At 47.1% G+C, this 16,048-nt stretch overlaps 1 protein-coding gene across 3 annotated transcripts in view; it reads left to right on the top strand.

The window, feature by feature from the left end:
* LOC138797163 (gastrula zinc finger protein XlCGF57.1-like) overlaps positions 1–16,048 on the top strand; it is a 58,137-nt gene that overhangs the window by 29,569 nt on the left and 12,520 nt on the right. Inside the window, exons 3-4 of one of the 3 annotated variants that reach the window (XM_069976990.1) lie at positions 2,667–2,734; positions 5,081–6,132. In XM_069976990.1, coding sequence (XP_069833091.1) covers positions 2,668–2,734; positions 5,081–6,060 — 1,047 coding nt within the window. In that variant the 5' untranslated portion in view covers position 2,667 and the 3' untranslated portion in view covers positions 6,061–6,132. Of the gene's footprint in view, positions 1–2,666; positions 2,735–5,080; positions 6,133–16,048 lie in introns of those variants that run through there. The other 2 variants (XM_069976989.1, XM_069976991.1) reach the window with 2 other exon arrangements.

Here is a 16,048-nt window from a genome sequence, read left to right on the forward strand (position 1 = left end):
AGAGTCAAGAAGAGGGTCAAGAGCCATGTTGAGGTCACCTCCGAAGACAACCACACCCTCCAGGAAGTTCTCAACCTTCGATAAATACCGCTCCAGAGAGGCAGCCTGCCCTGCATTGGGGAGGTACACCGTACTAAAGGTGCATAGGACACCCGCCATTTTCCCTTTTACAAAAAGGAACCGTCCCTCTGCGTCCAACCTCTGATCTATGAATTCACAGGGGGCTGTACGAGCAAACATGATTGCTACCCCCTTCGTTTTACAGTCCGGAGAGCAGCTGTGGTAAGCGTCCGTGAAGTGGAGGTCCGACAATCTTTGCACTTGGTCCCTGCGGAAGTGGGTCTCCTGGATAAAGGCCACCGAGGCCTTTTTAGCCCATAGGAGATGTAGCAGAGAGGAGCGCTTCTCTGGGACGTTTAGGCCTTGTGCGTTGAGTGATACACAGAGCACTGTTGACATGACTTAGTGAGGAGCGAGCCTAGGTGAAAAGAAGAAAGAAGGGGGGGGGGGGGAGGAGAGACTGAAGGTAGGTCAGGAGGCGAAAATCTCCCAAGCACTAGGGAGGACGGAAGTCTAGTGGACCACCGTCCGTAAAAAAAAAAAACCCTGTGCGGAGGACTGCGGGAAAACGCAGAAGAGCAGGCCAGAGGATCGAGTCCGGCAGGGAAAGAGCGGTGTCACCCAGGCATATCATGACAGTCCCACCCGCAGCAATCGGTGGATCCAATATTGTCAATTCGGCTAGAGTCTCGTCCGGTCCCTGATCCAGGGGATGAGTGACTGGGGGGGGGGTGGAGGTTTTGGTTAAGCCCATGGATGGAAACTGCAGGTGACCGGTGAGTCTGTACCCAGGGACAAGGCGGGGGGGGGGGGGGTCGTTGCCCAGGGACACGGAGGGGAGGGGGGAGGGAAATGACCAGGACCCGTATGGGGGGGGGGGGGAGTGGTGCAGGGCTGGAAAGGATCAGGCATGTCCTCCACATGTGGGTGATGGGCAGCAACAGAGGCAGTTTCCGTATCACGGCTAACTTGCAGCTATCAACAGTCTTACTTGGCTGACGGGGTCCTCGGAGTCACCATGTCCTTTCTGTGTGCTGCAACTGGCAGGAACCTTTCAACCAAGATGCAGCAGCGATATCCCCGAACAGACCCGGAGAGTGAGCAGACTTCAGTAGGGAGGCCGAGTCTCAGCGGGGCTCCGACTGGCGGCTCGGCGGTGAATGGCGCCCTCTTTGACGGGGGAGCGGGGGCCCCTGCGGAGAGGAGAACGGGATCTTCTCGACTCTGGTCGTGGGGAGTGACTCCCCGCAGCGGCACCAGCTGGTGGAGGTGGGAGGTCCGGAGCCGTCCAGTCCGGCAGGTGAATCGACGGTAGGCCGAGCAATTCCAGAGCACCAGGCAGATTGGACCTCCCACCTCCATCTATAGGACGCTCCTGAGTCTCTGATCCAGGAGGGGACGTAGCATGCGGCGCATGGCCAGGGTGCGCCGGGAGAGATCCGGGAGGAGAGTGATCTCTACCCCCTCAAACTCCATCGGATCTCGCTCCCAGGCGCGCTGCATTATTGCCTCCTTCAGCTGGTAATAATGTACCCGGCACAGGACGTCTCGAGGGCGGTTTCTGTCGGGTGGACGCGGAGTACGGTCCAGTTCGATGTGGGTGTCCGAGGGGTCCCCCAGGTAGTAGTTGAACATGTATTTAACTGCACGGGTGAGGCGATCCGGCCCGATATCTTCGGGCAGACCGCGGATCTTCACGTTATTGCGACGACCCGGTTCTCGAGGTGGTCCACGTGGGCGATTAAGTCCCTCAGGATCGCATCTTGGGAGTCTAGGCAGGGGGTTACGGAGACAAGAGTCTGGTCTGTGGCATCTTGTCTCGCTTCCAGCCCAGACACTGTGCTCGTGATGGAGGATATCGAGGCTTTTATCTCTGCCATGTCCCTGGCACGGCGCTCTTCCATGCGCGCCAATTGTGTGGTAAGCTCCTTTCTGGTGGGGAGGGCCTGGAGCAGGGTTCTTACCTCAGTGAGCAGCGTTTCAGAGGTCATGGGACTCTGTGGACCCGATTCAGTGGTGGCTGAGCGCGACAATCCATCTCCCAGCGGGGTTCGCAGGATCGTCGGCAGGGTTTGGCTCAGCTCTGGGAATGCGTGAGCTTTCTTCTGTGTGGCGCGCCGGGTAGCAGGTATGGCGCCATTTTAGTGTGCTGTGGGGAGGATTGGGATCCACTCGCTGCTGACCGGACAAATCGGTCCAGGGAGTTTCGGGGGTTGACCGACCTGATAGCGGGTGTCTTCCTGCCCCCGGTGGGCATAACGTTGAAGCGGTGGTGGTGGGTAAAGTCCCGGTAATGAAACGTGGGGCCTGGAGCTGCGGTCAGACACGTCCTCATTCTGCCATGCTCAAGCCACGCCCCCCTTCCTGTTCTCTAATTGCTTTTCTATCCCAGTTGTTTTCCTGTGCCGCTGTAGGACAAATAGCAATTTACTCACCAAAATTTCTTCTTTCTATGAGTTCGTAAGCAGCACAGCATCCCGCCCTATTATTATTGCTGCATTATTAAATTGTGTAGTGTGCTTTCTGGGGGTTTCTTGTAGCATGGTACGCAGGGTAAGATATTTCACCTGTTCATGCTTTAATTGTTTGTTTCTTCTGCCTGGTAGGATGAAACTCATGTTAACCCAATTGTTTTCCTGTGCTGCCTACGGACTCATAGAAGGAAGAAATTTCAGTGAGTAAATTTAGACTGCCTGCCCAGAATCCTGATGAGTTCCAGCTGGCACTCGCATAGATGCCTCATGTCCTCCTGACATATCAACATAGTAGAAGATATACAATGTGACAACAGAGTATACAAGGAGACTGTCACTGACCGACAGAGGCCGGCCATCGCATGAGACATCACATCACACATCACATGAGACACCACATTATATGCCGCATGAGACACCACAAGTGATGGAATACAAAACTGCTGAGTCAGCTGTGGATACGTCATGTGACCGGGGCAGCATCAGTGGTTCGCGCATGCGCTCTCTATGTATCCTAATCCTCATGGGCACCATCTTGGATAAGGTCATCAGGCCCTCAACACAATAGCACGATCAGACCAATTTATATTATTATTAGTTCACACACTGCATAATAGTTATAGACACCCCCCACATGTCACAGATGAGCATGTCCGACTCCTTTCCCAGCGCCAACAAGGTGTCACTGAGGGGGTCTATAACTATTATGCAGTGTGTCATGTGAGGAACTATTAATAATATATATTGGTCTGATCATGGTATGTGCTGAGGGCCTGATGACCTTATCCAAGATGGTGCCCATGAGAATTAGGATACATAGAGCGCATGCGCGAACCACTGGTGCTGCCCCGGTCACACAACTTCTCCACAGCTGACTTGTGGTGTCACGTGATGTCTTGTGGTGTTTGATGCGGTTTCTCATGAGATGGAACAGTCTCCGTCAGTCAGTGACAGTCCCTTGTATATACCCTGTCACAATGAATTTACTTCTACCATGTGGTGTGTGATGGAACAGCTGATGGTCTGCCTTCCTGTATACACAATGTATATACTTCTACCATGTTGATTTGTCACATCGCTGCACTGAATACTGATGATTTCTCTTGTTTATATATGATAATTCTGGTGATGTCACTGATTGGGGGAGGTACAAAGGGGGGATGGTAAATAGCGGCCATTGTATCACAAATTTTGTTGCTTGAAGATTTCAATGAGAGATGGAAACGTTGCACATGTGATTGGTGAATAAACCCGTCTATCACTGGAACTGGAGTGTATCGTGGGTAGTACTATAGATCGTATACAGGGCAGTACAACAGAAGGTGTACAGTGCAGAACCATAGATCAGTGTTTCTCAACCTTTTTAAGCCAAGTATCCCCATGCGACAAGATGCTTCAGCCAAGTACCTCCAAAGATGTGATTCCTTATAAACATTGCCTTAGGGTAGATTCTCACGTATGTTTCTCAGCGAAATGTGCAGTGGCTGCGACAGGACAGTGCACTGATTGTCTTAGCAGGCCATCAGTAAGCCAGGAACCAGAAAAGAAGGTGGGAGTACGGGCAGGTAAGCATAATATGCCCCTTTCAGCCAGGTATTTCCCATGGAGCCAGATATGTTTCTAGATGCCAGGTATGTCTCCTGTACCCAGATATGTCTCTTCCAGACAGATTTGTCCCCTGAAGCTGGATATGTCCCCCTGCAAACATAACTCCCATCATTGCCAGATACCTCCTGCCATGTAGCCAGATACCTTCCCATGGTTTTTTCTCCATCCAGCCGAGACCACCATGATGATTTCTTCAGCTACAATTCATCTCTTGCCAGAGAACTGCACAGACAAACATATTACAGTAGGCTCTTCCCTTTTTTTGTACCTATAGGCTCCCATACAGTAGTAATTCTGCTGTTTGGTATGTGGGTTACCCCTGTATGTAGGATCCCCCATATAGTAATAAGGAGGTAAAGGGGGAAGGGAGGAGGTGTAGAGCGGGGGTGAAAGGAGGAGGGGTGAGATGAGGTGATGAAGGGTGGATTTGGCGCCGGGGGTGCTATTCTAAGCTGTGAGGAATCCAGCTTGCTCCTGATCAGGGAACTGAGCCAACGAGGGGGTTGTGGTGCATCCTGATACCCCACATGGGGCTCTGGCAGCAGTGGGATGTGGACCAGGAGATGAGGGGGCCCCCAATGTACACTGGCAGCTGCTGCTGGTTCTCCTCTTCCGGGGCTCACCTCTGCCTGCTTGCCCGACCACCCAGGACCCTTCACCGGGCTGCTGCTGACCTTCTTTGAGCTCCAGTGAGTACTATAGATGGCATCTGGTAAGGGAGAAGGGATTATTGATGCATTGGATTTTGCAGCAGAAAGAAAAGAAGCAGTGGGGCGTTTTTATGACAAATAAGTTTTTTGTTTTTTTTTAATTTGCTGACTATTTGTAACTGGAATTTTAAAGTGTAAAACTGTATCTTCTTTTAAATAGATGCATGTTCCCATTTCTATATGTTTTGTGTGTATATAATACATATGGGGTTTTGTTTCTTTTTCCAGGTGAAGACTGGATCATACCATCTGGAGATAAACCATTTTCATGCATGGAGTGTGGGAAATGGTTTAAGCTTAAACATCTTCTTGAAAAATATCATAGAATTCAGTCTGGAGAGAAGCCCTTTGCGTGTTCAGAATGTGGAAAGTGTTTTAACCAGAAATCCGTTCTTGTTAGACATCAGAGAACTCACACAGGGGATAAGCCATATTCATGTTTACAATGTGGAAAATGCTTCATGCGTAAAGATTCTCTTGAGCGACATCAAAGAATTCACACAGGCGAGAAGCCATTTTCATGTGCAGAATGTGGTAGATGTTTTACAGATAAATCAGCTGTTGTTGAACATATGAGAATTCACACAGGTGAAAAGCCATATTCATGTTCAGAATGTGAAAGGTGCTATAACCATAAATCGAGACTTGTGGAACATCTAAGAAGTCACAGAGGGGAGAAGCCATATTCATGTTCAGAATGTGGGAAAAGTTTTAGCAAAAAATCAAATCTTGTTAAACATCTAAAAACTCACACAGGGGAAAAGCCATATTCATGTTGTGAATGTGGAAGGTCTTTTACCCATAAGTCATCTCTTGTGGAACACCTGAGAACTCACACTGAGGAGAAGCCTTTTTCATGTGCTCAATGTGGGAAGTGTTTTACCCATAAGTCAAGTTTTGTGGAACATCTAAGAGGTCATACAGGAGAGAGACCATTTTCATGTTCAGAATGTGGGAAATGTTTTACGAAAAAATCACATCTTATTAAACATCAGAGCATTCATACAGGAGAGAAGCCATATTCATGTTCTGAATGTGGGAAATGTTTTATTACTAAAGCAAAACTTAAGGATCATCAGAGAATTCATACAGGGGAGAAGCCGTATTCATGTTCAGAATGTATGAAGTGTTTTAGCCAGAAAGCTGCTCTTATTAAACATCAAAAAAGTCACTTGGGGGAAAGCTGTTTCACTGTAAAATTTGTATAAGATGTCTGGGATGCAGAGAGCCATTGTAATCACTGTTCACAATAAACACTGCCTTTGCGGGACGTTTTCAAACCTTCTAGCTCAAGGTTTATTTCCTAAATTGGTGGAATGAAAGCCAAAAGCCCTGGTACATGGCCTGACGAGCAAGACCATGCGGCTGGGACACTCCAACCACCGGCTTCATTTGTGCGGCCACTTACATCCACCGTTATAGGCCGCATGTCCCTTCTTTACAGATGTGCAGCCACTGATTTTACCAGTCACACAACAGATGAAATCAGCCAATGAGCATAGATTACACATGCCGATTATCGGGTGAATGAGTGTTCCTACCAAGAATCGGGGTAAGGGATCCTGTAGGTGTGTGATAAGGATGCACCTCTAGGGTGCTGTTATATTTACCATCTGTTCCAAATTCCAATTCTAAAGTTTATAGTGTGCACTGAGTAACCTCACTAACACACTGATAGTTAAGGTGGATGTTGTTTATTCAAAGATGGCAGCCAGTATATATATCCTGGGGGAAGGTTGTGTGTGTGTGTGTGTGTGTGTATATATATATCTCATGAGGGTGGGAAGTGTGTATATGTTTATCCTGGGGGAGGGGGCAGTGTATATACATATATACACATACTGAGGCTTTGAACAACCGCTGCGTGTATGTAATTCTGCCGGATGCTTAACCCCTTCTGCTCCCACTCTGTATACATTACCTCTCCTCGCTACACGGGTCCCGGCGTACTGCTCTCCCGCCCGGCCATTCAGTGACTGCGGCAGGGCAACACATTGATTGGCCGGGCGGGAGAGCAGTACGCCGGAACCCCGTGCAGCGAGGAGAGGTAATGTATACAGAGTGGGATCCGGGCAGAAGCTGAAGGGGTTAAGCGGCCGGCAGAATTACATACACGCAGTGGTCGTTAAGACCGCTGTGTGTATGTAGTGAAAGTGATCTGCCAGGACCTAGCCGACTCGCAGCGTTATTAACGCTGCGAGTCGGTACGTGTGAAGCTACCCGGAATGTAACATCTCTACATGTTTAGAAGGTTAATGCCATATTGTAATGGCTTCACTAAATCTACAGAATATAATCATCCTTAACAGTCCCCCCTCCTTTCCATCCTCCTCATCATTAGGAATGTCCTGGGCAGTACTTGTGTGATGAATAGGAAAACTCCTGCCCAGGGCATTGCTGATAATGAGAAGGGATGGAGAGGTGGTGCAGGCTTAGGGCATAGACACTCTAGGCCACGACAGTTTGGCACAGGGCTGCAAGTTTAAAAGTTGTTTTTTAGGACAATAACTGCATCATCGCCCAGACAGACCCCAGGACAGATCTTGGATTAAAAGCAGCTATCCGAAGGTACAAACGCTTTGGGGGGGAGGGGGGGGGGGCAGATTGTGGCTACAGAGTCACTTTAAAGTGTCTATAATATGAAAAATGATTTAGCTTTACTAGATATGTGGTCAAAAATGGAAACTGCGGTTCAATGTTCCAAATGTAAAATAATGCAGTTGGGGAGAAGAAATCCTCTATTTGAGTGTCATATCAGAGGTTCTGTGTTGGCAGCGACTTCTGACACCTCACAATTAGTGACCTGTGCAACCAGGCGGTAGGGAAAGCTAATTATATGCTAGACTGTATAATATATATATATATTACAGTGGTACCTCTGTTCCAGAACTGAGCTGTAAGTTCCCATAGGGAAAAATGTAAATCTCATTAATTGTTTTTTACACTCCATTAGTCAGGTGCAGAACGCCCGGCCAACAGAGCAGAAAAACTAGCAGTAAGTAGTGGTGCAGCTTGTGTTCCCCAGAGAGACAGGAGCAGTGGCTGTTTAAACTTGCAGCAGTGGGGGACAACCTGTAAATCCACGCTTCTTTACAGGGTGTTCCCCGCAGCTGAGAAGCAAGAGCCGCCCGCTGCTGCCTCTTTCTGGGGATCCCACACACACACAGCTCACCACCTTCGGCAGCCTCCAGCTGCTCACCACTGCCTCTGTGGGGTGATGGAGAGGCGGAGGGGAGCAGCTGAAGCCAACAGCTGAGGAGTACAGTAGGTGAGCAGGGGCGCTGATGGGTCCTGGGAGCTGCTCTGGTTGGTGAGGGGAACCCCACGGGCAGAGTGAGCAGTGTCAGGAAGCGTCAGGAGCCGGAGGCTGCTGAAGTAGGTGAGCAGTGCGGGGGCTGACAGCTCAGGGGATTCTCATCAATATAATGGGAATCCCCTTCTTTGCAAGGTGTTCCATAGAGAGAAGCAGCAGTGGGCAGCTGTTTAAACTTGCCACTCTGCTCCTGCTTCTCTCAGCTTCGGGGGACACCCTGTAAAGAAGCGGGGATTCCCATCATAATTCATTAGAGGGTATCCCCGCAGCTGAGAGACGCCGGAGTGGTACGGCAAGTTTAAACAGCCACCTGCTGCTGCCTCTGTCTCGGTTACGGGAAACACAGAGCAGGGATTCCGGTCATTATAAGTTTAGATGTAAGCAAATCCTATCTTATGGCAACAGCAAAAAGTTGATGTCCACACCAGCGCTGTCACAGACACATTGGTCGGAGTTGCCAAAGAGCCAGAGGAGTAGACGCACATCGTTTCGCCCTGACTGAACTTGCCAAGGCTTACTCCTAGGTCTGTAACCATGACAAGGGGGCATCCTCTCGTAGAGGAAGGAAAGAAGATTTTATCATCAGCATTGATGCAGGTTCTTTACTGTACGAACAGTAAAACTAGTGTGACTGCGGGGGTCCCGATCGTTGAAACGGACTGCCGGAGGTCTCTTACCTGCCTCCCTGCGGTCCGATCGGCGATCTGCTACTCTAAGCCTGCACAGGCAGGCTCAATGAGCAGATCGCCGATAACACTGATCAATGCTAGGCCTATGGAATAGCAATCATCAGTGTATAAATCAGAGTACTGGATGTACAAGTCCCCCAAAGGGACTTCAAAAGTGTAAAAAAAAAAAAGTTCAAAACACCAATACACTACCCCAAAACCCCTCCCCCAATAAAAGTCTAAATCACCCCCCTTTCCCATTATATAAATAAAACATATAAAAATAAATAAATAGATAAACATATAATATACCGTAGCGTGCGTAATTGTCCGATCTAGTAAAATATAACAAGCGTCATTGCGACCGGTAAACGGCGTACACGAAAAGAGGGGAAAAGTGCGCAGATTACCGATTTTATGTTACATTATATATTAAAAAAAATCAATAAAAAGTGATCAAAACGTCTGATCTTCACAAATATGGTATTAATAAAAACTAGAGATCATGGCGGAAAAAATGACACCCCATACAGCCCCGTAGGTGAAAAAATAAAACCGTTATAAGCGTCACAATAGGCCCATTTTATTAATATTTAATTGCCAAAAAAAAGGATTTCATAAAAAAATACATATATAACATTAGAGAATCTGTGTAACCTGCATATGGTTGTGTTCAGACTGACCTATAGAATAATAGTATCATGTCGCTGTTACCATATAGTGCATTACGTAGACACAGGAGCCCCCCAAACGTTACCATATTGCATTCTTTTTTACAATTTCACCTATTTATATCTTCATACATAATATATTTGGAATTCCATCATACATAATATATTTGGGGTTCCATCATACATAATATATTTGGGGTTCCATCATACATAATATATTTGGAATTCCATCATACATGTTATGGTAAAATGAATGACGCCATTACACAGTACAACTATTCCTGTAAAAAACAAGACCTTACATGGCTTGTAGATAGAAAACTGAGAGTGCTAGAGCTCTTAGAAGGGGAGGAGGGAAAAACGAAAGCACTAAGATCAAAATTTGCGCGGTCCACTGGGTCATTTTGGGCCTGGTCCTCAAAGGGTTAACTATGTTACTATGAGTTTGTTTAGTAGATGCATTCACATGATTGTTCAAAGCAAATTCTGCCATAGGAAAGTAATCAGACAACTTCTTATTTTGGTTATTAGACACATAACATCTCAGATATTGCTCAAGAGACTGGTTAACCTGTTCTGTCTGACCATTAGTCTCCGGGTGGAACGCTGACGACAATGACAAAGAGAGAGCAGCAGCGCGCGCCTCCCATAGACTCCCATTATGAGAGGGAGGCTAATAGCATTCCACGGCGGACAATTCCGCTAGTTTAGGGAATGTGTCACAAAGTAAAAAAAGAAAAAAAATTATAACATTTAATTGTTTTTTTTTTTTTTTATCTTTTTGCATGTAAGGAAATTAACTCTAACTTAATTATAATTTTTTCTCTAATTTTTTCATATTTCCCAGTGATGGCCCCTAGAAGGAGCTCCAGCAGAAAACTGCTTGTAAAAGTAACCTGAAATCCGGCTGCTAAAAAAAGGAGGCAGTCTCTGCTCAACTGCTGTGACATCATCGCCTCCCTCCTCTTCTCACAGGGGAAAAAAGAGATTAACCCCTTAACGACATCGGGCGTAAACTTACGCCCTCGCGCCCTGGTACTTGGCGCATCAGGGCGTAAATTTACGCCCGATGTTTCCCCGATCACTGCGTGTTCACACACAGCGGTCGGGGAAGATGGCCTGCTATAAATCATAGCAGGCCATCGTAGCTTCACGGCACGGGGGGTGGTTAACACCCCCCGTGCTTACGATCGCTGCTATAGGCTGATCAATTCAGATCAGCCAATAGCGGCGATCGGAACCTTTCCGGGTCATCGGCGACCCGATGACCCGGAAAAAAATGGCGGTCGGTGCTGTCCGAGGACGGCACCGACCGCCATTACTGTAAAAAGTAATGGTGATCGCCGTGCCACCGGCCCGATCGCCGTGAACGGCCGCCCGGCCGTTCACGGCGATCGGGCCGGTGGCACGGCGATCAGAGTCCCAGAAAATAGTAAATACCTGCCCTGGACCCCTCAGCTAGGTAGCGGAGGGGTCCAGAGCAGGTATTTGTACATTACTCACCTGTCCCGGGCTCCTGATCGGCGTCTTCCGGGTTCGCGGCGTCCTCCATCTTTCCGTTCGGTCTTCGGGTCTTTCCGGCGATCCCCGTCGTCTTCTCTCGGCTATTTTCGGCTCCAGCCTCGTCATTTTCCGGACTTTGCGCTCTGCTGCCCTCTAGCGGCTGATATGTGTAATACACGTATCAGCCACTATAGGGATGTTCAGAATGTAGAATTTTTATTTTTTTTTTCCCAATTTTTTTTTTCCGATTTTCCGCACCCTATCGCCGCTGAGTGCTGATCAGCATCGCACGAAAGTGCGCTGCTAATCAGCAACTCCTCCTTTTTGGCGTAGGGTGTTTTTTTTTCTATATCCTACTGCCACGGTCTGCTGATAAGTGCCGAACATAAGTGCGGCATTTATCAGCAACTCCTTTGTTGGCGTAGGTTTTTTTTTTATACTTACTGTAAAAAAAAACACGTAAAAAACACTACATTACACCACACTACATTGAATAAAGTTTGACACTACACCACTATATACCCCATATACCAATCCCCGTATAAAGATGGCCCCCAGGGTGTTTTCGGCGTCAGAGGGATACGTTATTATTGCCTCCGACACCGAAACAGCCAGTGAGGATGAATGGGGGGGATCCTTCTTTCCTCCATTCATCCTCATCCTCATCATCCAATGACATGTCTGGGGGGTAGCGTAGCGTATGCTGCCTCCCAGACACGTCTTTTCCGCCAGTACCGTCCCAATAAGAGATGACGGTATGGCGTGAAATTCTACAAACTCTGTGAGAGTACCTCAGGGTACACTTACAGATCCAGGGTACGTGCACACTGCGGAATGGCGAAGGATAACCCTTTGTGCATTCCGCAGCTGGCACCCGCCGGCGGACTGATGCGGGCGCATGTCTCTACCCGTGTCATAGACTCCATTCTATGCACGGGCGGAATCCGTCGTCCATCCAAAGAATGAATACGTTGGACGGAGAGCGGAATCCGCCCGTGCATAGAATGGAGTCTATGACACGGACGGAGACGTGCGCCTGCATCAGTCCGCCGGCGGGTGCCAACTGCGGAATGCACGAAGGGTTATCTGTCGCGATTCCGCAGTGTGCACGTACCCTTAGAGTGTATGTAGGAAGGGACACCCGAATCCAGCCCCAGATGCCCCCTCCCCCCCATCCTCGGAACAAGTGGGAAGATCATCCGGGAACTGATCTTCCCACTGCTGGATAAAGGTCACCACCTGTACGGGGATAACTTTTATACCAGCACCCCCTCTTCTGGTCCCTCGCTGCCCGAGCTACTGTAGCTTGCGGCATGATCCGAACATATCAGAAGTAGTAATAGCGCCCTAATATTTAGTAGCCATATAGCGGCCCCAGCGCTTCTGGATATGGGGGACCCCGTATCGCACCAGGACAACATTTTCCAGGTGACGTCCCCCACACTGGAGAACGGGAGACCCCAGAAGAAGTGCAGAGTGTGGCGTAACAGGGGGATCAGGAAGGACACCATTTTCCAGTGTGACGCCTGTCCTGATCCCCCCGACCTCTGCATACTGGATCGCTCCAAGGCGCACCACACGTCACTGGGGTTCTACATTATCTAAATTCTGTCCCTTATTCCTATTTCAGGGGTCACGTTGATCCAGGGATTATTCTGATCGCCATTATGGAGTCGGGAAGGAATTTTTCCCCTGTGATGAGGCTACTGTCGTCTGCCTCACGAGGGTTTTTTGCCTTCCTCTGGATCAACACAGGTTGAATTTGATGGACACCTGTCATTTTCAACCTTATAAACTAATAATTGGCCTAATACCCCCAAATAAATTAGAATTGTCCCTTTTCCCCAGCTAAATAGGTATGGCCGCTATTCCCATTAGAGGATGCCATGATGCAATTACAAAGCCTCTGTGCGGCCAGGACAGTAGAAACCCCCCACAAGTGACCCCATTCTGGAAACTACACCCCATAAGGAATCTAACAAGGGGGGCAGCGGGGATATGGCCCCCTGGTGACGGCCACATTTGGGACGTGAAAATGAAAAAAAATGGTATTTTTTATTTTCTCGGCATATGTTCTACGTAAGTGACTGTCACCAGTGGGGTCCATATCCTCACTGCACCCCTTGTTAGATTCCTTATGGGGTGTAGTTTCCAGAATGGGGTCACTTGTGGGGGGTTTCTACTGTCCTGGCAGCACAGGAGCTTTGTAATTGCGACATGGCCTCCATCCTCCATTCCAGCCTCTAAATGGCGCTCTGTCCCTTTGGTGGCTTGCCCTGTGCCCATATGGCACATTATGCCCACATGTGGGGTATTTTCGTACTCAGGGGAAACTACCCTACACGTTTTGTGTTCATTTTCTTTTTTAACCCCTTGTGGAAATGGAAAAAATCAAGGCTAGACCAACATTTAGTGTAATTTTTGTAAAGTTTTTACTCTAAATCATTAATCTTGTCATGATTTTTTTCATTTTCACAAGGGGCTAAAAGATTAAAAAAAACAATAAATGTGTAGAGCAATTTCCCCTGAGTACGGAAATACCCCACATGTGGACATAAAGCGCCATGCGGGTGCAGGGCAAGCCTCCAAAGGGAAGGAGCGCCATTTCGTTTTTGAAGGCTGGATTTGAATGGAATGGATTTCGAGGGGCCATGTTGCATTTAAAAGGCCTCTGTGTTGCCAAGACAGTTGAAACCCCCCACAAGTGACCCCATTATGGAAACTGCACCCCTCAGGGAATGTAACAAGGGGTGTAGTCAGCATATGGACCCCACTGGTGACTGGCACAAATATGGAACAATGTGGCGTGAAAATGAAATATTACATTTTTTACACTATAATGTTGGTTTAGCCTTGAATTTATCATTTTCACAAGGGGTTAAAAGAGAAAAAAACACACAATATGTGTAGAGCAATTTCCCCCGAGTCCGTAAATACCCCACATCTGGACATAAAGCGCCATGTGGGCGCAGGGCAAGCCTCCGAAGGGAAGGAGCGCCATTTGGATTTTGGAGGTTGGATTTGGCTAGAATGGATGATGAAAGCCATGTCGCATTTACAGAGCCCTCGTGCTGCCAAAACACTGGAAACCCCCCACAAGTGACCCCATTCTGGAAACTGCACCCCTCAGGGAATCTAACAAGGGGTGCAGTGAGGATATGGACCCCTTGATGACGGGCACATTTGTGCCATGAAAGTGAAAAAATTAAATTTTTTACTTTTACGTCACATTGTTCCACATTTGTGCCCGTCACCAGTGGGGTCCATATGCTCACTGTGCCCCTTGTTAGATTCCTTGAGGGGTGTAGTTTCCAGAATGGGGTCACTTGTGGGGGGTTTCCAGTGTCTTGGCAGCACGAGGGCTCTGTAAATGCGACATGGCCCTTGAAATCCTTTCCAGTGAAATTCAGCTTCCAAAAGCCAATTGGCGCTCCTTCCCTTTGGAGGCTCGTCCTGCGCCCCCTTGGCACTTTATCGCCACATGTGGGGTATTTCTGTACTCGGGAGAAACTGCGCTACACATTTTGTGTCTTTTTTTTCCTCTTATCCCTTTAAGAAAATGAAAAATTGAAGGCTAGAACAACATTTTAGTGTAAAAAAAATTTTTTTCTTTTTTCACGCCATATTGTTGGGAAAATCTGTGAAGCACCTGTGGGGTCCAAATGCTCACTGCACCCCTTGTTACATTCCTTGAGGGGTGTAGTTTTCTAAATGGTGTCCCTTTAGGGGTGTTTTTTAGGTTTTGGCACCCCAGAGCCTCTGCCAACCTGAAGTGGTACAGTCAGAAATGACCAAATATAACGGAGGCATTGAAATTCACTAGGCGCTCCTTTGTATCTGAGGCTTGTGGTTGCGTCAAATAGCGCAATAGGGTCACATATGGGGTATTTCTATAAACTGCAGAAACGGGGCAATAATTATTGGGGTGCATTTCTCTGGTAATAGGTTATAATTATGAAAAATATTGGATTACAATAAAATCTCTGCACAGAAAATTAAAATTTTCAAATTTCTTACACACTTAGCTTTTATTTCTGTGACTCCCCTAAAGGGTTAAAACACTTTCTGGATATGCTTTTGCAGAGTGTGGGGGGTGCAGTTTCTGAAATGGGGAGCTTTGTGGGGCTTTCTAACATACAGGCCCCTCAAATACACTTTAAACCTGAACAGGTCCCTAAAAATATCTGATTTTGAAATTTTACTGAAAATTTGGAAATTTGCTGCTAATGTTTTAAGCTTCCTATCGTCTAAAAAAAATGAAAAATCGTTTAATAAATGCCGCCAACATAAAGTAGACATGTTGCTAATGCTATTTAATATATAATTTATGTGGTATAGCCAATTTCTGTATATGCAAAAAAGTTTCAAAGTTGGAAAAATGCAGTTTTTCACATTTTTTCACATTATTTGGTTTTTTTTCATAAAGATTCATTATGAGTATCGACTCCAATTTACCAGAAATGTGAAGTACAATATGTCACGAGAAAACAATCTCAGAATCAGCCGGATAGGTAAAAGCATCCCGAAGTTATTAATGAATAAAGTGACACAGGTCATATTCATAAAATTTGTCTCTGTCATTAAGGCCATTTCAAGCTCTGTCCTTAAGGGGTTAAAGATGCTATTATGTCTACTGCTGGGCAGCGCCATTTTGTTGTTGTCTGCACAGAAATACACATGCAACAGGCGTGTCCCTGGCCCTTTATACTACACCTCAGTGTCACACATTATACAGGTAGAGGAGGTATATAAATATATATATATGAGGGTATTGCTCTCTGGTGTCAGCAGTGTATATACATTACACAGGTAGGAGGTATGTGTATATATATATATATATATATATATATATATACATACACAGGAGAGTACAGGCTACTGTTCTCTGGTGTCAGCAGTATATATACATTACACAGGTAGGAGGTATATATATATACAGGAGAGTACAGGCTATTGTTCTCAGGTGTCAGAAGTGTCCCATGTTATGGTGCGTCTACACAGAGAGATTTATCTGACAGATGTTGGAAGCCAGGAACAGACA

Source organism: Dendropsophus ebraccatus, chromosome 7, assembly GCF_027789765.1.
Source record: "Dendropsophus ebraccatus isolate aDenEbr1 chromosome 7, aDenEbr1.pat, whole genome shotgun sequence".
Classification (NCBI taxonomy): Eukaryota; Metazoa; Chordata; class Amphibia; order Anura; family Hylidae; genus Dendropsophus; species Dendropsophus ebraccatus.